Below are 27,310 nucleotides of genomic sequence, written 5' to 3' on the forward strand. Positions count from 1 at the left end.
AGCCTTTTTTTCATCAAATATATGTCAAAAATATTGGCCACATTGAGTTTATTTCTGGGATAATTATTTGTACATGTGTTTACAAAAGCAATGACTTTTTGTGCCTTTCCAGACTCCCCTGTTTTCAGTATTAATGATTCTTCCAAAATTTATAACCTACTTCCCTAATTAATTTCTCCTCTTTAGTACTTACCATACCTAACATTCTGAACATCCTACTTACACATGTTGAGTTTCATGTTTGTCTTTTCATATTCAATGTGAGGACACAGGGGCAAGGGACCATTGTCTGTTTTGTCTTAACTCTGGTGGCTAGAACAGTTCTGATATGAAGGCCATCCATAAATATTTTCTAAATGAATGAATAAGTGAGATGTACAAAAGACAAAATTAAAAGGAAAACCTGCAGATAATTAAACTTGGCTATTTTTCTAGTGTGAAACACTTACATTAAGAAATAATAACACCACTTATTTTCTGCTTATCATGTGTCAGGAAATGTCCTATGAAGTTTCCACACTTTCATTCACTTAGTGCTCAAATCTGTGTAGGCATTTACTATTAATTAAAGTATTTTACAAATAAAGGAAATAAAGCATGAAAAAGTTCAATACCTTGCCCAAGAACAGAGAGTTAAAATGCTAAGTCTGAGATTCTGAGTGCAGAGCCTGTGTTTTTATCTCTACAGTGTTCCTCAAGACAGTGTTAAAAAGGAAGAATGTTACATTTGATTCCAGAGAAAAATATTTCCTTCCTAAAAGCAGAACGTGTAGGAAATTCTTTCCTCACAGGGACACATAGCTCCCAGGACATAATCCAGAGCCATGGAGTCGGGGGAATGGGTCACAGTAGTTCAACTTCTCCAAGGACTGTATAATGAATGCCTGTGCAAAATGCCCATGTTCGAAACCTAATGCCCAAGCTGATGGCATTAGGAGGCAGGATCTTTAGATGTTGAATTGATCATGAGGGCAGAACCTTCATGGCAAGACCAATGCCCTTATGTCAGAGATCAGAGAGAGACACTTTGTCCTTTCTGCCATGTGAGGACGTGGTGAGAAGTTGTCAGTCTGCAACTGAAATGAGGATCCTCCACGATCCAACCATGCTGGCGCAGTGATCTTTTACTTCTAGCCTCTGGAAGTGGGAGAAATACATTTCTTTTGTTTATATGATATCCACTCTGACTTTTTGCTATAGCAGCCTGAATGAATGAAGATACTAAAAGATGAGTTAGTTTTGCAGATTACACTTAATTATTGCATAAGTTTGATTGTATACATACTTCTTCTTTATATTCTTATTCTGTAAGCCTCATTTCCCGCCTACCCTGACCCGATTCAAACTGTGGTGAAGGAAACGTCCCAGGGATACACTCCCTGATGTGATCTAAGTTGCAGTTATCTGATAATCTCTTCAGGACAGAAATAAATGCGTATACATACATGCGCCATGGGTATTTCACAATGCGTGCACACCCTGTTGAAAAGGAAGGTGGAACAAGCTTTCAGTTTCATAACACACACCAAGGCTAAGAAGGGGAAGCCATGGCCGGTGAGTTTTTTTTACTGAAAACAGCTTCTTGAAAGAATGGTTTTGGAAGGGGCTGGCTTTTACAGAAGCCGTAATTAAGTTCTGTGAATGTGCAAAGAGGGTGTGCTTGTGCCAAGAGAGGTACGGGTGGGACAAAGAAAAGGAAAGGGGTGCGGAACAGCAAGGGACAGAAAGGAATCAAACTTCACTGGCTGCTCTCTGGCTATCATTTCGCAATCTTAACTGAATTCTGACAGAGGGTGCAAAATTGGCACAGAATGGGTTCCAGCAGCTCTCCCCAAAGGAAATGGAAAATCACTGTTTTCATTATTTTATTATGCACAGTTGAATCAACATGAAGCATGTTAACATAGGATTTTCAGGTACAATCTTGGGGATAGTAAATCTCAGTCTTCAGGCCACTCCATCAGCACATGGATAATACTGGGGGAAGAATGAGGTGTGAGTGTCTTCAGGATTACCACACTGTGTGGGAAGGCACATTTTACTGATTAAATCTGAAAGAGGCTATTCTGAGTTGCTGAGAGGAAAGGAAAGTGAGGCTGTTTTTATGACTGGCGGCTTCTTTTGTTTCCAACAGACAAGGTTCTGAAAGAGAAGAGGAATCTGTTTGTTCATTCAGTGAGCAAGGGTACAATAAATGGCTTGCTGGATGAGCTATTAGGAAAAAGAGTGCTGAACCAGGAGGAGATGGAAAAAGTAAGAGATGAAAATGCTACAGCTGAGGATAAAGCCCGGTTTTTGATAGACATTGTTATTTGTAAAGGACGTCAGGCATGCCAAATCTGCATCAGCCACATTTGTAAAGAAGACTCCCACCTGGCAGGAATACTGGGGCTCACCTCAGGTAAGGGCCTGTGACTCAGACTGAGGTTCACACAAGCCCTGTGTCATCAGGCCTAATATCTGACTTCTTCATTGGTCATGTTAGCGTGCAGACCACTTCTTACCTCTGGCTTCAGGTATTTCAGTGATCATATTGCATGACCCCTGTCTCTTTTCTTCTTTGTTCCTGTTTTTTGGCCTTAGGGTCTCTCTTTTGTTTAAAGCTTATTTCCTATCCTGAGTATGTTGTAGCTCATTTGTTGAAGTTCATGAGGACAATCTTGAAAAGTTTCATAGTGTATTCTCCAGTCTTCCTTGCAAGGTACTTTATTGATTTATCTAGTAAATTAGTTATAGTCTAAAGGTCCCTAGAAATCTCTGTGTAGTGATTTGACACAGGTTTAAAGTCTGTAATCAAATACTTTGTATAATGTCTCTCCAAAAGTTAGCTCTCGAGGAGGAATAAAATATATTTCAGGGAGAATGGAACACTCAGAGAATAGATTAATTGCTTACAGAAAAGTAGAGATTTTAAGTGGACTCTTGCTTTTAGTTGCCCCCTTGCATTTTCTTTCGAGTAGGATTGTGCAGTCTACTGTGCACCATTCTGGGAGGCCCGTCGCCTCTCTTTCTGTCTCCTGAAGACTCAGTCCAGGCTCAGCCATCTGAGCTGCTTCTTCTATCTTTCCCTAGTTTCTCCACACAAAAAAGACTGGAGCTCTGATGGGCTTCCAGTTACTGGTTTCTTTTGTGCTTCTAAAAATTCCCTGGAGAAGGGAAAATCTACCCACTGTATAGTCCATGGAGTTGCGAGGAATTGGGCATGACTGAGCAACTTTCACTTTTGTGCTTCTAAAATCATTCAAAGAGAGTAGATGTCATTTGAAAACAAGAAATCATTTGTCCCTCAGGAACTGGGAGGAGCCTGTGCCCCTCTCAGTGACAGCAAATATTTTCTTTGTTGATTTTTTTGGATACATTTTTTAGATTAACTCCCACCTCCAAGAATTAAAGACAATCAATAAAAATAAGAGTTTAGAATATCTATATAATAGTCAAAATTTCTTCTTCCTTATCATATTTCTTTTAACTCACAGTCCTTAAACCCTAGAAGCACTTATGCAGCTCATTGTGATCTCTAATTCCTAGAGTCTATTTCTCCAGTTGTTGGATAATACCTCCTCAGTAAAGGCTGTAATGGCTTTGCTTCCTCCTCAACTATTTGCCAGTTGCTTCAGGACCCAAGTGTATGATAATTGGATATAATATTTAAATTTTCTCTAAGAGGACATACCTAAAAACATTTCTTGGCATATAAACTGCTGCAATAACAAGGCCTCATGCAGAAAATGTTCTTGAATTTATCGATGGTTAATTTAGTCCTGCAGTTTAGATGGGAAAGATGGGACAAACTATAGCCTATGTCTTGGACTTGAAGTATTGTGGGATGTCCTAAGGCTTTCCTCCATTCACATGGCCCATATTTTGGCTACAGAAATCTTGTCTTCAATAGGTACTATGACTTGGAGTAGTTCATGCCGATTCTTAAGTTTCTAGAATATGTTTCTCAGGTGGGTGTTGCTACATTGAGATATTTATAAAACCTTAAATAAAGTTAATTTCAATTCTTGTGCTTGAAATTGACAATCATAATGTCTAGCGACATCAGAGAATATATTAATAGATTTGATTTAGTAAGACAAGTGCAGATTACAGGTTGTGGTCAGGGCTCCGGTCATATGCATAATTGTATAAAACCCTTTGTGGGCTAGAGGGTAGGTTAGTGATTAAGAGGTCAGTATTGATAGTCAAGACATTTTTGTATTCAAATCCTGGCTCTGCCACCTTATTATTATATGACTTAGGAAATTTACTTAACACTTATTGGGGATAGGCCTCAATTTCATTCTCATTTTGTTGTGATAAATCTTGGCACGGCTAAGTGTCCAAACACAGAGGCCTTTTAGCACTAGTTTTCTCCAAAGTCCAGGTCAACTCTGAATTAGACAACTTCACTTTGAATACACATTTGTTAGGCAGCACTGATCAGCTCAGAAGCCACCTTAAAATATATGTGATTCCATAGCTGATGCTGTTTCAATTTTATTTTCATAATAGAAAGTATAAATCAAAGAAGTCACTTCCAGACACTTTTGTTCTACCACTACTTAAGTTAACAAGTCCAGTCATTCATGTGTAGAAGCTTTTGTTTCCCAGTGATGAGTATGGCTCCATGTGAGTCACATCTTGTACAGGATTAAATCCTGTGAAAGGTATCTTTAGTAAGGAGTGTCCAACACACTGGGGTAAGAATCTTTAGAGCTTGTGACTATTTTAATGTCCTTTGTCTTTCCTCAGGTTCACAGTCTGGAAATTATCTTAGACAAGAATCCAAAGCATTGTTCCCTCCTTTTCCAGGTAATGGTATTCTCAAGGCATTGCCACCTTCCTTGGCATTAACTACAGATTAATGGGATGAACTCAGGGTGAGAGGACCATGGATTTATTTACAGATTTATTCTATACATTTTTCTCTTAATCCATTCTGCTTTAGCAGGAGCTGTTCCTACAGCTTCACTATCATGTTTATACTAACAGTTCTGAATCTTTATCGCAAATCCTGAGTGCCACACTTTGCTATTCAATAATCTACTGAACTTGTGCATTCATCTCCTACAGACACTTTCAATCATATGAACTGAGATAGCTTGCCATGCCTTCCCACCCCCGCCCCCAACTGGCTCTCCTCAACTTTCCTCTGTCTTGATGAATGGTACCACTATCACCCAGTTATTCAAGCCAGAAACCTGAAATTGTCTTGGACCATTTCTCCCTCACTTCCAACATTTAAGTGGCACCAGATTTTATTTTCCTCTCACAAATTCAGATTGGCTTCTGCATTTCTACTTCTACTATTAGATGTCAGAGCCCCTATTCCAAGAGTGTTCCATAATTCTCCAGTCATAACTTTCACTATATTTTTCTTGTAATTTTAAAAATCAGTGCATTCTTTTCCCTCATAGCACTAAAAGCTTTATGAGGAAATTGGATGTACATTTTTTCTTATAGTTCACCTTTAATAGAATTTCACCAGTAAACCTGTAATATATATGTAACAAATATTTGTTAGGACTATTTCACTGAATAATTTGGGCAGAATCACTACTGTTTACTATGCCATTAGAAAATATTTGCATAAGCCAATTGTGCTACACACCCTGTTCTATGGACTATTTAGAAAGTAATGAATAAAACAAGCAAGATTTCTTCTTTTCTTAAAACTACTTGAATATATGAATAGTGAATGGATAGGCATTTAAGAAACTCCACCATCAAAATAAAGCCAGCCAAAAATTTGGGGATGGAAATGAAACTACACATATCTGTGTCAGTTGACTTGATATGGGATATTGTAACAGAGACAAATGTTTATAATAGCTAGATAAGATAGAAATGTTTGTTCCAATTCAAGGAATTTCTAAAATGGGCATTTTTTTCTTTAGATTCAGCTTTCCTGCAGGTGGTAACTCAGATATCTAGGTCTCTTTCATGCTATGGCTCTGATATCTGCAGCATACAATGCCAAAATGATTGTTGTAATAACAATCAAATTCATGGCATTGGAAGGAATATGTAGGATCATTTGTAAGAGATTTTGTTAGGCTTGGCTTGGATGAATAACACAGTATATCAGTTTTCATCCCATTTTCTAGAACTTAGTTATATGGCCATACCTAATGACTAGACTTGTTAGCAATATAGATTAGCTATATGTTCAGGAAAAAGAATGAATTGTCTTGTTGAAGATTTAGCCAGTCTCAGCCACAAAATTTAAACACAGAACTTTTCATTCAACATAGCACTGAAGGTAGCACAAGGAATACCTAGGTCCCAGATGACAAGAAAGTTCTTGTCATCTGGGACACTCATTATATAACCAAGTGCCATAAGAAAAATTAGCTCTAATATAGTCCAAATATTTATCTAATTTTTCTATTGTTCTTCAGACTCCTTTTTTTAAGAAATGCAATATTTTTTCCACATGATAATGATTTCTATAGTTTTTTTCCCAACTATATCTATTCTAATTATCTCTTACTTTCTCCACAGTCAATACACATCGTGCTACACTGGTTTACCTAACTGAATATACTACAGTTTCTACAAATTCCTCGTCAAAATTGAATATAATTTTCTTGTTTGAACAGTTTAGTTTCTCAAATATCCCCCCCCACATCAGTAAAACTTATTTCTATTTTGAAGCAAATATTATATTAGTTTTTTTAGAAAATGTGCAACATTATTGGATGATGTTGAATTTGTGATCAAATAAACTCCCAAGTCTTAAGCCATTGTGAAAATTCTTCCTCATATATTTCTGCAATCAATATTTAGTGCTATGGATTCCTCTAGGTGTACACCTTGATTTATTACTCTATCTCATATTCATTTTTGTCCATGTATTCAGTATCTTCTTTTTCTCCCTATATGTACACACAGTAAAGAGAGTCCTAAAGGATATAGAACAAAGGCTTTTCCTTCCTACCTTCCTTGCAGTCTCTAATGCCTACTCTCACAACTGTTAAGCGAATAAACAGTTAAAGAAATAGATACATAAACAAGAATTTTTAAATCATTGAAACGTATTCATTAAGGCCAACTTCAATTATCTAAGATTTCATTTACTTGAAATATATTTATGGCTTAATTCTTTTATCTAACATACTGTTTTCTGGGATTTTTATCATGCATAGCCTTGAAAAACTCCCTTTTGCTTTTTAATGAAAAGCATTTGTAAAATGCTAAGTCTAAGTGATAAAGGGATGTGATGTCTGTATCACACCCTGGAAATTTCTGACTTGGAATATATTCCTTTAGCAGAGTTGCTTTCGATGGTGTAAGGAGTAACCCAGGATCATTTTCTTAAGGATTAATTCCCTCCTCCACGGCTTCATGCACAGGTCACTCAGGGAGGCGCACCAAATGAGATGCTCAGAAATGCCATTGTTCATAATGTTTCTTGTCTCTTGCAGCTCCTCAGGCAATACAGGATAACCCAGTTAAGCTTGCATCTTCAGGACCAGGAGGGAACCTCAAGCTTTGCCCCCCAGAAACAGCCCAAAGAATATGGAAAGAAAAATCAGGAGAGGTGCTATGCTTAGAACATAAGGATCTGGGTGAAAGACACACTGGAAAAAATTCTAAACTGCAGTGGTTCTTTCTTAGAGCTAATTTCCTTGAGAAGTTCTGGAAAACCATCCTGCTCTTCCCTTACATAAAGAATTCCTATTTTCCCGATTTATGTAGAGATTTTCAAGTTTAGTCCAATCCCCTGTGAAAATAGTTATAATATTAAGAACAAAAGAGCTAAAAAAATAAAAACAGCTACTTAATAGGAGTCAGGCACTGTTCTGAGGATATTGCATATAATAACACCTTGAACCCTCAAAATAGCCCATTTTAGAGATCAGAAAACTGAGGCAACAGTTTTGAAATAATGTGTCTTAAGCAGTAAGTCAAGGAATTAGTTTTAAAACTGAGTCATTATAGCTCTAGTTATGCTCATTTCCCTCAGTCCTACCTCTCAAAAGTAATAAAAATCAAGTGCTCAGCTGCCATCTGGGCATTTGCAGATTTCATTCCACTCCTATGGTAGGACTCATTCTCCCCTCTTTATTTTTACCTATGGTTCAAGAGATTGGGTTTCTGTAGAGAACTAAGGGGAGAGAAGCTGTCTTAAATCCTCAAGATGGATATTTAATTAGAGAGAACAAGTCTATTTGTTCAACCTGCATTTCTTACAGATTTACCCAATAATGGAAAGGTCAAACCGCACACGTCTTGCCCTCATTATCTGCAACATAGAGTTTGAAAATCTTTCCAAAAGAGATGGAGCTGATGTTGATACCAGAAATATGAAGATGCTACTAGAAGGTCTGGGATACAATGTGGATGTGAAAGAAAATCTCACTGCTTTGGTAAATTTTTTCATAATGTAGAGACAATGGTAATGGCCTTTACCCTTAAAGAATGTTAGAAAGATTGGTTGTAGCACCAGAAACTTAATCTCTTGATAGTCTAAAATTCAAATTTGTTCTTGTAGGGTATTTCATGCTTCTATCCTAGAATCTTTTAGCAAGAGTTTGGTGAAACCTTTACCTGGAAAATGTTCTATTAATTCAATTATATGTCTGTGGCCACAAAAATAAATAAGTAATGCCCCTTACTCAGTACCAGAAATCCCTTAATTACAACCCATAACTCTTTTTCACCTTTCCATTAATTGAAAATTAAATTTTCCTTTTGTATTCCATTGATTTTCATATCATTCAGGAGTGTCTCTTTATTGGATTCCAAGCTGCCATGATAATCAATCACATAGTTCAACACCAGTGGTATTAATGTCTCTTCCAGGAAATGGCTTTAGAACTGAAGGCATTTGCTGCTCGCTCAGAGCACCGGACCTCTGATAGTACTTTTCTGGTACTCATGTCTCATGGAATTCGGGCTGGCATTTGTGGGAAGAAATACTCTGAAGAAGTCCCAGATGTATTAAAACTTGATGACATCTTTCAAATTTTGAACACCTGGAACTGCCCAACTTTGAAGGACAAACCCAAGGTGATCATTATCCAGGCTTGCCGTGGTGGTGAGTGCTCATGGCCGTTAGAACACGGGACCCTGAAGTATTGATCTCATTATCTGTATGTGTCCAGTATTTTTCCATTCCTTTGAGTCTACTCTTTAATGCCAAAGAAAAGCTACAATCCTGTTTGGTGAAAGTAGATATTCTTTGACATTACAAACGGGATTATAGCTTCTGTGAATTACATGTGACTGCGACTTCTGTGACTGTGAATTCTGTGACTGCTTGGTAGATTTTTGTTCCTTTTTCAACTGAGATATCACTTTTAATCTTAATACTTTGATGTTGTTGGAATTAATTTGAGGGTTAGGAGGGACAAGAGTTCTTAAGATAGTTTTTGAGATGTATATGTGCATCTGTACCTGAATTAAAATTATTGACAAATTAGTAAATGGTTGAACAGATGTTGAGTGGAGAAAGTTTTCTTGGCTATTGGCAGTAACAAGAAACCTAATCTTGTCTTTTCAGAGAAGCAAGGAATGGTATGGGTAAATGATTCAGTAGCAGCTTCTGGAAATTGTTCCTTAGTGGCCCCAGAAGATTTTGAGGCTGATGCCATTAAGAAAGCCCACATAGAGAAGGATTTTATTGCTTTCTGCTCTTCGACACCAGGTAATGAGTATATGTATAAGACACCTCTATGAGCATTACCAATGCAGAAACTCACACCGATACATTAGAGTATGGATACCTGTGTTAAAATTTTCATGAGACTTTGGAAGACTAATTCAAGTCTTCCTCTCAGTTACACCTTCAATTCTCCTTATCCATGGAGACCAAATAAATATACATCTATTTTAGTAAACTTCCATGGTGCAAAATGATTTTTGTACTGTGAGGAATAGATAGATAGGTCCACATCTTGACATCACTTAACATTTCAGTTTGCCTACATATGTATTTATAGAAGAGTATTTATAAAGGGGAGAGGCAGAAAAGAAAACAAAGTATATTGAGTCCCTATGGTAAAGGCATTTCAACCAGAAGTGTGGAGTTTATGAAACAGGAAAAAAAACAAACAAAAAAAACAACTGAATGATTCTAAATCTAGATTTTGGATTATAAGTACTGCCAATTATATTCTGACTCTGTCACTTGGTGCTTTGTAAATTAGTTCCAGTTACTTAGCTTCTCTGGGCTTTCTTTGAATTCCTCACTAATATATGTGAATACAAATATCATTGTCATAAGGCTTAAAACATTTTAATAATAAATATGAAATGTTAAGTAAGCATGACGTAGAATAAAGCACACTTTAAATGATTGCCACTATTAATGATGTTTCTATGTTGTAGCTTAATTCAAGCTTTTACCTTGAGTTACTTTCCATATCCAGGTTTAAATAAAAGTCATCCACTATAGTTCGGAATTTCTTGGACATTAACATTCTCTTGATTACTTCCAGCCTTAAGGATTTGCCCCTGATCAAATAGTTTAACTTAACAGACTTTTTTCTGTAATGAGGTTCCATCTCTCAGGAGACATGCTTTTGCATTGTGTTGACCATATCTTGATATAGAAATCAATTTTTTTCAAAAATGAAAACAATGACACTAGGGAAAGCCTCCATACATTTGCAATTTGAGTGTATTTAACAGACTTTAATACTAGATGTAGCTATTAAAAAAAAATTGATTCCAGTATTCCACAGAGATTTACCTCTAGGTATTATAACCTTTATGGGCCCCCTGGCTTCTTGATAATCTATCTTGTTGATTTTTGTCTTGTTTTCTTTCACTTTCCTCATGCTCCTTCCAGATGATTTGTAGAAACTCCAGTTCAGTTGTCTTGAGATTCTATGAGTAAATCTAGCTTTATATCCTCTGGTATTAATTCCAATTACATTGTAGTACTCTTATGAAGAAAAGTGATTGGTCTCTAACTAATTTCACAAAAAACTTGAAGAGATATTCGCATGCAACTCTGTCCCACCTACTTCCTTTAATTGAAACCATCTTCATCAAGACAGCTGTAGTTTTAGATAGGATTTTAATCTATTACTAGTATGCATTTTATTACCATTTCTATTGGCTAAAATGTTTTGATACTTTTCCTATATATTCCTTTACATAATTTAAAAATGGCTTTATAACTTCTAAGTCCTACTATTTTGTATAACTATTCTTTTTTAATATGTCTTTTCTATGAGAGTGTTTTGTCTTATGATCTTTCCCTCTTAAATCTTTTCTAGGTATGGACTTCTTTTCTGTTGGTACCATTCTCAAATTTAATGAGTAATTTCTTTGTCTAAATGCTTTATGATCAATATTATTTGATTTTTATTAAATCACAAGGTAGATAAATTTAAAGAAATATTATTAATATGATTTCCTTGTATAAACTGGGTACTACATTTGTATATTCTTCCAGATCCTTGCAATGCATTTATATCTAATATGCAAATGCATTTTGGGGGCAGAAATTATTACCCTACCTATTACAGTCAAGGCCTGCATTTCCGAGTGTATAATTAACTTAACTCAAGTCTGTCAGTGGCACTCTTGGGGTCCACACTCAGGTATTTGTTCCTCAAGGCCCAGTTATTCCCTTCCATTCCATCCTGACTTTCCTTCTCTACTATATTTATGGTTCTTTGAATTTCAAAGATTATGCTGCATAACATCTGTACCATATACAGCATTCTTCATATGGCTTTAAAAACTTTCAAGTATTTGAAAATATTCACACTGAATGTTGAATAGAGTCACTTAAAAATGGCATGCAGTCTGTAAGAAATAGCATAAACTCAACAGTCTGCTTTAGCTGGAACAGAAATCCTAGGACTCCATTTCTATAGCCAAGTGAGAGACCTTGCATGAAATTTGAAATGTGTTTTCTTCATAGATAATGTTTCCTGGAGACATCCCATATTGGGCTCTCTTTTTATTATTCAACTCATCAAAAATTTTCAAGAATATGCCTGGTCCTGTGACCTGGAGGAAATTTTCCGAAAGGTAGGTGCTAGATATTTCTGAAATGCTACCTCCCTATCTGTTCTAACTGGCAATCTAAAAAAGCAGCTCTGGACATGTTTTCTTCTAAAAAATGTCCTTCTTTTCAAATGACTTTTGAGGTTTTCTTTGGTGAGTCAGCCAACCCGGAAGCCAGTTCCAAGCTATTATGATCTGGAAAACAAATCCTAGAAAAGAATAGACAAATGAGTGAATAGACAAATGAGTAGACTCTAATTTGCTTGTGTCCAAAACTATTAGATTCAGTAGATTTTAAAAGCATGGTTAGTCCATCCCTAGACATGCATACCGCTGATTTGTATAGAGGCAAAACCTCTTTGTTTTAATCGTTTATTTTGCTACTATTTTTCCAACGTAAGTGCAAATCCTTCCACTTGGGGTGGGGGGGGCGGTGTGGGAAATCTGTAGAATTTATTTTCCTTTTAGGTTCGATTTTCATTTGAGCTGCCAGATGGTAAGGTACAGATGCCCACCACTGAAAGAGTGACTTTGACAAGATGTTTCTACCTCTTTCCAGGATATTAAAGTAAGTAAGCTGTAAGTACAGATGTATGTGTGGTAGGGATGGAGCAAAATTGGGGGACGAGTACTGAACTACCCTCCTAGTGAAGATCTCAAGGTCTAGTATAATAAACAGGGGATAACAGAAGGATAATGAAAGCCTTTCTGCTGGTTAGTACAGGGCACACTGCACTTCCCTCAAAGTTCTGCAGAGGTAGATGGCCATTTCTCAAGGTTAGCTGATATAGACTGAGATTTTGCCAGAAGATGATGAAAGCTCAGTTTTAGACGTTCCTCCCCTTTGCGTCAGCAGGGCAATATTGAGACATAACACAGGCTCTTCATTCTTATGAGTGTGTGTAACCACTTGGTGGAGTCATTTTTATAACTTGCATTTCTTTTAGCAGAATTCTTTTTTGATGCTTGTTTTATTTTCTCTCCCTTTTCCATAGGAAGCCAGGAGTTCTGTCATTCTATAACTGTTTCGGAATCCTGTTGGCAGAAAACAGACATTTCTTTAAACATTTCAATAAATTTGAAATAGAAATGAAAGGTCATCAGTTTCTTTTTCACCACTCTGAGAAGGTAGGGAGGTGGAATTTGGAGCAAATAATGGGTTTGAAGTCTTCAGATTTCATACGAATTGAACTTGCTACTCACACCATTCTTTCTAGAAAACATTTGCTAGATTTTCTGCTTTAGGGATACAGATATAAATTACAGTAGGTACCTGACCTCAACAAATTTTGAGCTCAACAGGAGATATTCAGAGAAGGTAATGTGATAAGTAACTTATCCAAAATCTCAGAGTTTGTCACTGGCAAAGTCACGACTACTGTTTATACAATTCTAGCACTTCCTTAAGGCATTTCAGTAACACAAAGTAATTGTGTATCTAGGTACCTAGTAGTTTACCATCTCATTGAGAAGACAAGACAGTCAAGAAACATGAAACAATCAGCATATAGTATAATGCCTATAAATAAATGCCAGGGTGAGATGTATACAAAGTAATATCCCTATGAGTTTGGGGTAAGCTTTTCACTTAGCAAGGTTATACCCAGAAAGGACTGGAAAAACTACTCTTTCACTTGCAAATATGAGCCTTTTCTAATCCTAACCCATTAAAAGTGAAGATGAATTTCTGACCATTTTGTTGTTTTATTTGGACTTGTCAAATATACACTCCCTGGGATTTTTTCCAATTTTTTATTAGAATATATATGTATATACACACACATATATGGAGTATAGTTGACTTACAGTGTTCTGTCAGTTTCAAGTGTACAGCTAAATTAATCAGTTATACACATCTACTCTTTTTAGATTATTTTCCCACATAGGTTATTATAGAATATTGAATAGAGTTCCCTGTGCTAAAAGAAGGTTTTTATTAATTATTTATTTTATGTATAGTTATATATATGTTAATCTCAATCTCCTAATTTATGCCTCCCCCTGCTTGCTTTTGGTAAACATAAGTTTATTAAAAAAAAAAAAAAAAGGTTATTTTCTGCATCTGTTTCATAAAAAAGTTCATTTGTACCACTTTCTTTCAATTCCAAATATAAGTGCTATCATATGATATTTATCTTTCTTATCTGACTTATTTCTGTAGTATGATTTGCAGCAACATGGATGGACCTAGAATTTCTGATCTTTTAAAAATCTTCAAAATTGAGCATGTCACAATTTTTTTTTTTTTCTTTCACTAACTGAATCGATCTCTTTTGTATTATCACAGGATCATTGTACTACATCTTGACAGTGTTTCTATGGTCAGTGTTTGTTCAGAATATAACAAAAAGAGGAACTATCACTTTCAGTAAAAATTAAATGTTACGGAAGCTTAGGCAGTAAAAGAAAAGCATTAAATGGAGACAAGTATTCAGAACTTATTTCCAATAAATGTTTAAAATGACAGGGAGACAGAGAGGAGATGATATTGCCATTATTAGCACAGTTAAAAAGAAGCAAGAGTTATTCAGATAACCCTTATCCTAAAACAAAATGAGACTTGTTAGTTTTAAGTCCTTTAAACACTGAGATATCTGAGAGAGAACAAAGAAAACAAGGTGTAGGAGAGTGAGGAGAGGGAAAAACAAAAACAAACAAACAAACAAAAAACACAAAAAAAACAGAGGTGCCAACATAAGTCAGAAAATGTCCTGTCATTTCAATTTTTTTCTTCCAAAATGAATAAACATTTCTTCCCAAAGGATTTGGAAATTCATTTGCTGATTACAGGGGATTTCCTGACAGTGAACCCGGAAGTTCTGAACAAGAATTTCCCAATCTGTGGTTAGAAGTCCCAGCCTCCTGTACTAAGGAAATGCCCAGTAACTTTCATTTTCGAGATTGTGCTCCTTCAAGGCAGTAGGAAGATACTAAGCCTATTATCTATGGCTGGTGAGTAGGGGTCTTTTTCCTAGCTAAGGGTCAGACACTTGAGTCTTAGAAAACACTTTATTAATTGCTCTGTGACAGAAATATACAAAAGGGGAGTGAGCCGATTCTGTGAAAGTTAAATTCTTCCTGTTAGTTCTGTATAACTTAAGTTGGGGAACTCTGCCTCAGAGACTGAAGCAGAGTATGATCTACACATAGCTCAGAGCCAGGAAGCAGTTAATTCTTTTTTTACAGCTTCTGATAATCAAAATGAAGGGTGGGTAAAGAAAAATACAGTACATTTTTATATGTGAGAAAACTCTGAAAATTCTTAAATGCATTATGATATCTTCTAGGCTTCCTCTTGATTTCATAAAACTCTCTCCATGTTCAGATAAGTGAGTCTTTGAATTCCCACCCTCCCTTACCATCTCCTGTTCTGAATTATGCTCTTGGTCTTTATTAAGTGATTCCATTTTTTCCTCCTTTCTAGCTCTGGGGCTAGCTACTCTAGCATACTATTTCTTGGACTGATATCACAGTTTTTAACTGGTCTCCTTCTCTCCAGAATTTAATCTTCCAATCCATCTCGCATACTGCTTTCAGGTCACATATCTTATTACACACAGGAGCTGGAGGGCATAAGAAATGGAGTCTATTTATGTAGCTATTATTTATGCTATTTATGCAGCTAATATTCAAGCATTTTAAATCATTTCTTTGCTTCATTTTCTTCATTTGTAAAGGAAGAGGTTCAATTAAATCAATGATTTCTAAACTTTACAATAAATCTAAATAATCTGTAGACATTAACAAATTTAGATTATTTCCCTCCCCCCAACCTTAAATTACTCAATCATGAATAGGCTGTGATTTATAATATTTTAAAGATCTACAAATGGTTCTTATGTATCTGCATCAGGCTTGTCTTCAGATTAGCATTGTTAGGAAAGAATAGATCATTATCTTTCTTATGCTCTAGGTATCTAAACTTAGTGAGATTTTCTCACTCAGGAAATTGCAATGATCCTTACTACCATTAAAACAAACAAACAAAAATGTCTGAACTTGTCAGGCAGGTTTTCCTACTTTTCAGAATATATTAATATGTATTCACCCTTTCATTAATCTCTCTAAAGCAAAATCGCAGTTTACTTAAAAAATGTTTATTGCATTCACCCCACTCATACTTTCTTGCTACTGTGTTTCTTTATTTCTTTCATTTTCCCTGTAGTGTAATTATTTCCAGGTTTCTGTCTCATTTCACACATTTAATTTAAGCTCCTAAAATGTGAGAATTGACTGTTTTCTAGTATCTTCTTAGTGTCTTCTTCAGGACAGTAATACAGCATTGGGCTGGGGAGTAGTATTTTAAATTCAGGCTCATGGCTGCATTTTTAGCTAGGCAGGATGACTTCACTGGTTACTGAATTGGAATCAGGACATCATTAGAAAACAGACATGAGAAACTGAAAAGTAGTAGATAAAAACTAGTAGAGTGATACAATACACTAAAGAGTTTGGTTGCCATTGTTAACTAGTTAACTATAAGGGGAAAAAATTCTACATTAGGTTGAAACAAGTCTCTCTGGGAGCGTATAGCTCTGACGCTCGGTCTGGTCTTAAGCATTAGGGAGCATTTCTAAGAGGAAATGGCATGTCATTTGAGACTTGAAGATAAAAAGAAAAGAATAAGGAATGTCGGGTGTGAGAAACTGTACATCACTTTCTAGAACCTGAATGAAGAGCAAAGTGTTCAAAGTATAACAAGCAAGGCGGGTGTGGTAGCAGAGGATGAGGCTGAGCGAGAAGACCTAGATCACAGTAAGGGAAGGCGCTCAGTCTGTCCAACTCTCTGTGACCCCATGGACGAATGTAGCTCACCAGGCTCCTCCGTCCATGGGATTCTCCAGGCCAGAATGCTGGAGTGGGTTGCCATTTCCTTCTCCAGGGGATCTTCCCGACCCAGGGATCGAACCCAGGTCTCCCACATTGCAGGAAGACACTTTAACCTCTGAGCTTCCAGGAAAGCCCTAGATTACATTAAGCTGAGACATTTCACAGTGAAGTATATTCGAAAGATTTTAGAACACTGACTCTGCATCATTGTGAAGAACTGATTAGAAAGGTACAAGAGTAGACTTATCTGATTCTTAGAGTAATTAAAAAAGAAAAGGTATTGGTCTGAACTGGAGTACTGAACTATTAGAAAAGGAAAAACAGTCAGATTCTGCAAATATTTAGCACATATAATCAGTACAGTTTGATGTGAGATGGAAAATAAAATATAGATGGTAGAAGAGGTTCAATATCACCAGTTTTTACCGACTTGGTGTAATTGACTGTAAGATATAATTTACTAGTATTGCTGGGAGAAATATCAATAACCTCAGATATGCAAACAACACCACCCTTATGGCAGAAAGTGAAGAGGAACTAAAAAGCCTCTAAATGAAAGTGAAAGAGGAGAGTGAAAAAGTTAGCTTAAAGCTCAACATTCAGAAAACTAAGATCATGGCATCTGGTCCCATCACTTCATGGCAAATAGATGGGGTAACATTGGAAGCAGTGTCAGACTTTGTTTTTCTGGGCTCCAAAATCACTGCAGATGGTGATTGCAGCCATGAAATTAAAAGACACTTACTCCTTGGAAGGAAAGTTATGACCAACCTAGATAGCATATTAAAAAGCAGAGACATTACTTTGCCAACAAAAGTCCATCTGGTCAAGGCTATGGTTTTTCCAGTGGTCATGTATGGATGTGAGAGTTGGACTGTGAAGAAAGTTGAGTGCCAAAAAATTGATGCTTTTGAACTGTGGTGTTGGAGAAGACTCTTGAGAGTCCCTTGGACTGCAAGGAGATCCAACCAGTCCATCATAAAGGAGATCAGGCCTGGGTGTTCATTGGAAGGACTGATGCTGAAGCTGAAACTCCAATACTTTGGCCGCCTGATGCGAAGAGCTGACTCATTGGAAAAGACCCTGATGCTGGGAGGGGTTGGGGGCAGGAGCAGAAGGGGACGACAGAGGATGAGATGGCTGGATGGCATCACTGACTCAATGGGCATGAGTTTGAGTAAACTCCGGGAATTGGTGATGTACAGGGAGGCCTGATGTGCTGTGATTCATGGGGTCACAAAGAGTCGGACATGACTGAGCGACTGAACTGTCTGACTGACTGATGGGGAATGAAGCAGGTGACAAAAAACGAGCAGTTCAGCTTTTAAAAGTTGAGTTTATGAGTTTGTGGTATGAAAAGATAAAATGACTATATGAGCTTTAATATTGAGATCCATCTTTGGACTGATCTATAAATTCAGAAATTATTTATTTAAATAATTAATTTATTATTTAAAGCTGATAACTGAAGCCATGATACATGTAGATAATAAGAGGATGTGATGCCAAAATTATACAAAACTTTAATCGTTTGCCATGTTTCTCCTAGTACCAATCATTCAGTCAACTTTCAACCTTGTTGAGGGCAGAAATAAATGAAATAGAATCCCATCAGAGTAAACATCTTATACATTAATTGTATGTTGTTTGTAATTCTTCAAATTCTCTGTTGTGACGTGTCTGCTGTACTTTAAGACCAATGCTTCTGTGACTTTTTCTGAGAAACAGCCTTTTGTGCCCTCACCTCAAGAAATGTGTCCAGTCTTTTCTGAGCCCCTGAATGACTTTCTATTCTCTTAAATACCTGTTTACCAAGTTCGATCCTGGGTTGGGAAGATCCCCTGGAGAAGGGAAAGGCTGCCCACTCCAATAGTGTGGCCTGGAGAATTCCACAGACTGTACAGTCCATGGGGTTGCCAAGAGTTGGACACCGGACAGGACTGAGCGACTTTCACTTTCACTTTACCAAGTGTCATGTAAAGTAGTTTGATGATTTAAGAGTGGTGATTCTGGATTCTGAACCTCTGAGTTTGAATCCCTCCCTGCCCTCTTACTAAACATGGCGTACTCTTCACACAATTTTGGTCAAATATTTAACTAACTGCTCTGTGCTTGTTTCTTTTACCATATAATAGAAATTTTAATATATCTGTTACATGAAATTTTTATTACCATTGAGAAGAGTCATATGAAGCACTTGAGACCAGTAGGACTTACTGAATATCAATTGTACTTACTGAAGCTGTGCTATGGCTAAATTTATAGAATATGGCATAAGAACAGAAATGTGATCCAGCATTTTATTTAAATGATCTGTAAAATAGGGAAAGTATTAACCATCTCTCTGGATGATTGTGAGTGTCTATCATATTAACACTTATAAATTACTTAGTATACTTGTAAATAATATTTTATATTGCTTTATACTTATCTTTTAAGAGATGTTAGTTATTGAAAAATGAACAGATATTAGGTAAATTTTTATTTATGTTTTGTTAATTTCCATGTTTCTTTCTCATAAAAGTTGTCCAGTAAACATTTATTGAAAGAATACTTGAAGATAGACAAAGAGGCTGATGCTTCTGGGCCAAAGTTCTTATTCAATGTCTTGGTGAATTTTTTTAGACTATCTCATTTTGTGTCAAGGCTACCTTTATTTCTAGATGGACTGTATAACTCTCTTGTAGGTTTAATTAAGGATTGGTGAGATATCTTGTCTTCCCATACACGACATGATCAAATAATATCTATGGTGTTACAACAAAATATTTAATAATTTGACTTCTTTATTTCCCCACAAAAATTCAAATTATCCCAGACAGTAATAAATTAACCTGGTGTCAGGCTGATCTGTAATATTGAAAGATCAACCACCAGATTGTTTTCAATTCTGGATTTTTTGAGAAGAGATCAAGTTGAAGCTTTGTATTTCTAACAGAAGACAAACACAACAAAAACCCACTTAAGATGTTGGAATCTTTGGGCAAAGAACTCATTTCTGGCCTTTTGGATGACTTCGTGGAAAAAAATGTCCTGAAGTTGGAAGAAGAGGAGAAGAAAAAAATTTATGATGCCAAACTTCAAGACAAAGCCCGAGTCTTGGTTGATTCTATACGACAGAAAAACCAAGAGGCAGGTCAAGTCTTTGTTCAAACTTTCCTAAACATAGACAAAAATTCCACCAGTATAAAAGGTAAGACTGGAATTCTTTATAAGGGAGATCTTAATTTTTTCAGAATCTACTTGACTCTAAGACTGTTCCACTGTCGTCTATAGTTCCCTCATCCTCCTATTACTAATGTATAATTTTAATTAAATCTATCATTGCCCTTTTAGAGGCCACTTTGTCACTTTGGGGAGGGCATCCAATTTCCAATTAGCTGAGAAACTGAGTCTTCTGTTTAGGTTGTTAATTGAGATAGCTACAGAGACTTTATAATAAGGAACATCTGAACCTGAACTTAGGTTTCTGTCACTTTGGACATTATGTGTCTTCATTCAAGTTTCTTATCCTCCATAAGCATCAATATGAGCATCTGTGAAATGGGAACAATTTCACTAACTTTGTCACAGATTTTGTAAGGCCAGGAACATAATGGCAGGTATGGGATGACAATTCATAATATTCTAGCTCCCATCTGGAATTCTCCTCTGAGCTCCAGGTATGCCTAGCTCTAGCTTCATATTCAACATTTCCACTTTACTGTTCTATTGACTTCACAAAGCTAAGATATAAAAAATGAAATACTTCATTCTCCCCATCAGATCTGTTCCACTTCTATCCCCTATCTCATTAAATAAGACTACAATCCTCTGAGTTTCTTAATTCAGTTCACAACTTTTTTTTTCACCAATGAATAATAGCTCCTAGCAGAGTACCAAGGGTATAGCATATATATAAATCATATTATAAAGCATATAATAAAAGTTGGATGCATGCATGCAATAATAGTAGTTATCATAATTATTCTCTAGCTTATAATATTTATACCTTTACAAGGCTTATGTATTCCTGTGAGTTTACCAAATATGATTAGGAGAGTGTCTATAAAGTGTCCAATATCTTAACCTCTTTCAAAACTTCACTTTAATTGAATTCTAAATATCACTAGAGTCTAAATATCCTCAGGTCCAAGTTCACCAGTGATGGACTCAATTTGTTATAATTTAGCCTGAAACTCCAGCCCAGAATACTGGAGCTTATCAATAATAGTAAGCTGTAGTAAACGAAATGCCACACAATTGTAGAGACATCACTACAGCAATTAATTATTTTTAATAAGCCTTTCTCTATGTAGAAGGGACACTACCATCAGCAGGAAGTACATGCTGGTCTAATAGATATCCAAGATGTTATTATTAATATTTAAGTTGGTCCTTATGCAAGTTTATTACTTTCTCTTAAACTGGGATGGGATAAAAATAATTTGGATTTAGCAACAAAATCAGAGAGAAGACTTGTAGTTTCCAAGGGAGAGAGGTGTGGGAGAAGCATTGACAGGGATTTTGGGGTTAGCAGATGCAAACCATTACATATAGAATGGATCAACAAGGACCTACTGTACAGCACAGGGAACTATACTCAATATCCTGTACTAAGCCAGGATGGAAAAGAAAAGAAAACATAAGATAAAATAAGACAACACACAATCAGAGATAATTCAACAAATAGGAATCAGAATTGAAGTAATGGGAACTTCAAAATGATTTTAGCAATCCCAGAAACAAGAATGAATCTTAAATTGAAATAACCTGTCAACAGAATCCATGGCAGGCAGGAGGCAGGTGCAGACCCTTTCATGAAGTATCCAGTAGTCCCCTGAGTTCTATCTGTACATGGAACCTCCAGAAGAGTCCGAGGACACCTAGAGTACCCTGGTCTAGGAGTTCAGGAAGTTGGGTAAGTTGGGCAATTAGAATGTGCAATATTAGGATATTAGGCCTTTGGGGCATGGAGGGTTCTTAGCATAGTACTGAGGAAATGGGGTGGGAGATAGGAAGAATCCAAGCTATTTGTTTTAACAAATAGGTCTATACTTGCCTCCTGCCTGCCACGGACTCTTCTGATAGGATATACTATTTCAGTTGAAGATTTGTTCTGGATCCTGCAATTGCTAAATTCATCTTGAAGTTCCCATTACTTCAATTCTGATTTCCATTTGTTGAATTATCTCCTATTTTGTTTTATTTTATCTTATCTTAATCTGTCTGCAATGTGGGAGACCTGGGTTTGATCCCTGGATCAGGAAGATCCCCTGGAGAAGAGAATGGCTACCCACTCCAATTTTGTTTCCTGGAGAATTCCATGGACAGAGGAGCCTTGTGGGCTACACTCCATGGGGTAGTAAAGAGTCGACACAACTGAGTGACTAACACTTTCACTTTCACACAGACTATGTGCCAAGAACTGCTATTTAGTCAGGAAGATAATTATTCAAATTCCTAACTTGCCCAGGGAGATGGCCTTGTCTTATCTAGTATCAGTATCTTTATTTTTGTTTCAGTTTAAGAGATTTCCTGAGCACACCATTAGATAACAGATAAAACTGAGATATTAAAATTTTTTATCTAAACTCCTAATTTTTTTTTTTTTTTCTTTTCCTGTTCTGTCAGGCCCATGGGCACTCCCTTTGGACCACAGACTACACTGTATTTATTATGCTGTATTGAAATGATCCATGCTAATTTTACTATTAGATATAAGAAAGTCTAATTTTCAGTTTTATTTGTAAACGCTGCATCTATACATAGACACATAATGGCCAAGAGGAGATGACATTTGTTAAATTTGAGAGGACATCAAACCTGTAAATTACCTGAAAACAGGAGACTTTCAATGACAAAACATACCTTCTGACCAGAGACTATCCCAGGACGCCAAACATCTTCACATTGGTAGAATCTTCTGAAATAGGTAGATTATGTGTCATATAATCTACAAAAATAAATGTTCAGAAACTTTGGTACCCTTAAAGACTTACTATTTGCTGCATCTCCAGAGCTTATATTTTTCACGTACTATTTTAGAAAGACATTTATAAAAATATTATTGAAAAAGTAATGGAAAAAATAAATGAAAAAAATTATAGAAGATTATATTGGCTTTCTAATGTAAATTAAATTAATAAGAAAATTTTGATTAGTTCATGTAAATGAACATAGAGGTTTATTCTTTTCATAGACAAAAACCCTGTTATATTAGTTCTTGATAAACTTCTTTTCGGGTTTTTGCTTATGAGGACTTTTCCTCCCCTCTCAAAGGAAGGGCTTTGGACTTTCCCAGTCTCTTGCACAATCTTAGTCAAATGAGGCCAACCAGTTTCAGAAAATATTACATTTCTCAAGGGATTAAGGCAGAATGAGTCAGAAACAAATATTTCCAAGAAGGAGAAGTTATTTCCTCATATGGGTTGAAAACCTAGTGCTGGTTATTCAGCATTTGGAGGCAAAGCATTCAGAGTATGTAGAATGTAGAATCTCTGACAAATTTGTCCTTTTGACACTGGGTACAGTACTATGGTTAATAGACAGCATTTCTCTTTTAAATAGTTGAATTCACAGCTTGATGAGGAATCCTTGAAGCTCATTTTCTCTGGAAAGGTTAAGAATTCATGAGAGATTGAAAAAAAAATAATACCAGGGTGATGCAAGATTCAAGATTCCTTTAAGTATTTGGAGGTGTATGTGTCTGTATTTGTTGAGTGAAGTAGGAATGAACTTGAAATGTTGGACTTAGTTTTTATGTGCATAAATTGTGTCTAGTAACACATTAAAATGATGATATTTTTGATATGTTAAATTTTTTAAATTAATTGATACTATTCTTATTTAATGTGGGCATTAGAAAATTTAAAATTGCACATGTGATTCAATTATATTTATAATAGATAACACTGATGAATATTTACTCAATGTGCTCTTGCTCAGAGACAACAGAAAGTTCACATAGATAGGCAATACCTTAGAATAAAACTATCTGAAAAATAAAATTGTTTTGTTCAGTAAGGAACAAAGTTATTTGACCCCAAATCATCAAGGTTATTTTTTTCACAATATCATAATGTGTTATTGCATTTGTTAGTAGCTCTGCTCTTACTACCAAGTATTTCTCCCTTCTTTCCCAGTGATAATACATCTATCTTCTATGACCCAATGTGTTAAAATCTTTTCCCCAGACTGTCCCCTGTCAGTTTTCTTGGGTGATAACTGGGTCACAGGGACAGATATCACCAATTATATCATGTGATGTATCCTGCAGCTCCTGAGGAAACTGTGGCTGGACCAGACGAGTCAGCAGGATCTGCAACTACCCTCAAGCTTTGCCCTCATGAAGAGTTCCTGAAACTGTGTAAAGAAAGGGCTGGAGAGGTGCTGTGTTCTGTACATGAGAGGGAGGAAGAGAAACAACTGCTTTCACTAATTACAGAATTTCTTAAAGCAGTCATTACTGAACAGCAGGGTGGGGACAGTGGTAATTTTGTTTATAAATACTTTGAGTAGGAGGAAATCACATGGCCTCACACAAATTCCAATTATCTTCCCCTATGATAAAATATGTCTCTCATTTTTTCATTTATTTGTTGTCAAATATATTTGGGATTTATTAGAATTTTAGCTGTAGTCATATAATCAAAATATTTATGAAATAACATGGCTGAGTAATAATCAGTTGCAATCTAGTTAAAAAATGTTAACATGTGCAAAACATAATAAGTTAGTGTTAAAAATAGTATCAAAATAATGTTACCTAAGGCAAATGATCTTTGGTGTATTTATTTTCAGCTGGAGCCAATGGCAAATATCTCCTAGTCTTTATACAATTTGACTTGAATCTTGAATGTTAAGAAAGATTTGACTAGGTGTAGAAGAAAGGCAAGAAGGAGAGGGTGGGAGTTGTTCTAGTCTCCTCAAGATTCTTGAGTAACCATCACAAATATGTTTTGGATCCTGTTCTGGGCTTTTCAAAGATAATTCACTTTCAATTTGAACTTTTTTTCTATTGTCAATTTAATCCATTAGTAAGAGAGAGGAAGGGCAGTGTCTTCTGGTACGGGATAGGAGAGGGGACAATTATGTAAGCCCTTAAAAGCAACAATGATTGGTATATGAAAGTTTAAGAGAGATTTTGGTAAACAAAACTCATTGCATATCAATTTCCTGTAGATCTATCCAATAAAGCAGAGAAAGGACCGCACTCGTCTGGCTCTCATCATATGCAATACAGAGTTTGATCACCTGCCTCCCAGGGATGGTGCTGCCCTTGACATCCTTGGAATGAAGCAGCTGCTTGAGGGTCTTGGCTACACTGTGGAAGTGGAAGAAAAACTCACAGCCAGCGTAAGGGTCCCTCACCCACCCTGACACATATCCTCCTACTAACTAGGGAACTTTATAATACTAAGCAAATGCTTTAACAACCATAGGTCTCATTTATGTGCATGTGTATGTCTAAGTGTGTGAATGTGTGTTGTAAAGTAAATATTAAGATAGGTGAAATCTGTGTTGCTTTAGAGTTTCAAACATCCTTAATTCCATAAAACCTGAAAAAAAAAAAAAACAAAAAAAAAAAAAACCCACCTGATGGGCATGTATACCCACACAATTCTGAAGTGTGAAGATCGATATTCAGCCCTAGTATTTCCCAGAAAATTCTGGAGTAAAGAATGCTAGCAGGAGTGAGCTGCTATTCACAGCAGTCACATAAATGCTGAATCCTGACTCTACCAGGGGCTATGCTGGCATGGGGGATGGGTCAGTAAACGAGACAGAATGTTCCCAGCTCACAGTGATGTAGGTTAACTTGCTGGGTGACAGGGAATGATCAAGCCATAAGCAAAACAGAACATTTCAGAGATTTGATGTATCTGTATGTCTTTAAGATTGAAAAGAAAGTGAAAAGGAAAAAGGAAACAAAAGAATACATTGGTGAATGAGGAGTAATAATGTTTGATTGTTTTACTGATAACATAATAATAAATAATAATGTTTCACAATCATGACCAAGAAAAACATCTTTGAGGAGATAATATGGGCTCTGACACATGACTGTCAGAGACAAGATAACTCTAGAAAGATGTGAATGAAATATATTCCAAGAAGGCATGACTATAGGTGAAAAGTCTGAACTGAATATGAAACTATTACATGAATAGTAGGAAGAGATCTGTATAACCAGAGGAGGAGGAAGAACGTCAGGAGAAGTACGCTCATGTCAGAAGTTTTATTTTATTTTAAGTATGATGGGGAGTGTTTTAGAAGGAAAATGGTATGATATGTTTATATTCAAGTTTCTTATTAAGTAATGAGAGAAAGGAAACATTTGAAAGGGAAAGTATGTAGTGACAATAAACAAATGTAAAATGTACTAAGAGAACAGGTTATATCAGGAGCAAAATTTGAGTCTACTGATCCATTATAGAAACAAAAATAAAATTATCATTGACCATCCACTATGTAAAGACACTGTGACTGAAATGTTACAGACATTTCTTATACTGATCATAATAAATAGGAGTTCAGTTTAATTTTAATGCTTGTCCTATTGAAGTAAGACTTTGTGGTCTTTTCAGGACATGGAATCAGTGCTGTGGAAATTTGCTGCACGTGAAGAGCACAAATCCTCAGACAGTACATTCTTGGTGTTCATGTCTCATGGCATCCTGGATGGGATCTGCGGGACTATGCACAGTGATGGAAAACCAGATGTGCTACCTTATGACACCATCTTCCGGATATTCAACAACCGTAATTGCCTCAGTCTGAAGGACAAACCTAAAGTCATCATTGTCCAGGCCTGCAGAGGTGGTGAGTTGTGAGATGAAGAATCCAAAGTTCATAAAGATCATAAAGGTGTTTGTAATGCATGTTTTATTTCTAGGTGAAACAATCTTAAACTAAATTGAATTATTAGGAAATTCCATTTAGGCAGCTGGTCTCATAAGACCAGCTGATAAATTTGTTATCTGATAACAAATTGTTATTAGCTGATAACAAATTGATAACAAATTATTGTTAGCTGATAAATTTCTGATAAATTAGCTGATAAATTTAATCCAAACTAAGTGATGAAGGAGATCACTAGACTCCTCAAAAAAATTAGACACAAATATTCTAACTTTGGAATGAAATAATTTAAATGATTGCTTTGCTTGTAAATGTTTTACAGACATTTTAATGTTCTCTGGCTTGAGAGGAACTTCATTTGAAAGTCAGGATATTATATAATAGCAATATATTTTTCTTTTTTTCCTCTTAGATTATTGAAATGAAAATAACTTGGGAGACGAGAAAACTTGGGATTTCAGGGAATTTTTTTTGTTTTCTCCTTTTTTTTTTTCTGACTCCTAATCACCATTTTAACTTTTAGAGCAGTTTTTAAAGATGAAATGTAGAAATAATTTAGCTATAAAATGATAAATATGCTCTGAGATCATGCAGGTAAGGCTTTAACTCCTTTGTTATTCTCAGCAAATGCATTCCTCCAGTTTTACCATGTTTTCACTCTTAATTGGCATATTGCTCAATG

The 27,310-nt window shown here is 36.0% G+C and overlaps 2 protein-coding genes across 8 annotated transcripts in view; both read left to right on the forward strand.

Annotated features, from left to right (window-relative positions):
* The first annotated feature begins 1,424 nt into the window (after positions 1–1,424).
* Positions 1,425–13,050, forward strand: CASP1 (caspase 1). 3 transcript variants are annotated; one of them, XM_061143069.1, is made up of 10 exons: positions 1,425–1,554; positions 2,135–2,401; positions 4,738–4,797; positions 7,413–7,528; positions 8,184–8,357; positions 8,794–9,028; positions 9,494–9,637; positions 11,870–11,979; positions 12,424–12,523; positions 12,951–13,050. In XM_061143069.1, the coding sequence occupies exons 1-9, from the start codon at positions 1,548–1,550 to the stop codon at positions 12,520–12,522; spliced, it is 1,212 nt and encodes a 403-aa protein (XP_060999052.1). In that variant the 5' UTR covers positions 1,425–1,547; the 3' UTR covers position 12,523; positions 12,951–13,050. The 3 variants fall into 3 exon arrangements, 1 of the variants encoding a protein (XP_060999052.1); XR_009692961.1 differs by lacking the exons at positions 12,424–12,523; positions 12,951–13,050 and having other exon boundaries at positions 8,794–9,000; XR_009692962.1 differs by lacking the exons at positions 7,413–7,528; positions 9,494–9,637; positions 11,870–11,979; positions 12,424–12,523; positions 12,951–13,050 and having other exon boundaries at positions 8,794–8,931.
* LOC133057047 (caspase-13) overlaps positions 12,951–27,310 on the forward strand; it is a 30,645-nt gene continuing 16,285 nt past the window's right edge. Inside the window, exons 1-5 of one of the 5 annotated variants that reach the window (XM_061143115.1) lie at positions 12,951–13,083; positions 19,724–19,978; positions 24,044–24,153; positions 24,949–25,122; positions 26,355–26,589. In XM_061143115.1, coding sequence (XP_060999098.1) covers positions 19,753–19,978; positions 24,044–24,153; positions 24,949–25,122; positions 26,355–26,589 — 745 coding nt within the window. In that variant the 5' untranslated portion in view covers positions 12,951–13,083; positions 19,724–19,752. Of the gene's footprint in view, positions 13,084–14,780; positions 14,908–19,723; positions 19,979–24,043; positions 24,154–24,948; positions 25,123–26,354; positions 26,590–27,310 lie in introns of those variants that run through there. The other 4 variants (XM_061143096.1, XM_061143090.1, XM_061143105.1 and 1 more) reach the window with 4 other exon arrangements.

The sequence above is a fragment of the Dama dama genome, chromosome 1, assembly GCF_033118175.1.
Source record: "Dama dama isolate Ldn47 chromosome 1, ASM3311817v1, whole genome shotgun sequence".
Taxonomy (NCBI): Eukaryota; Metazoa; Chordata; class Mammalia; order Artiodactyla; family Cervidae; genus Dama; species Dama dama.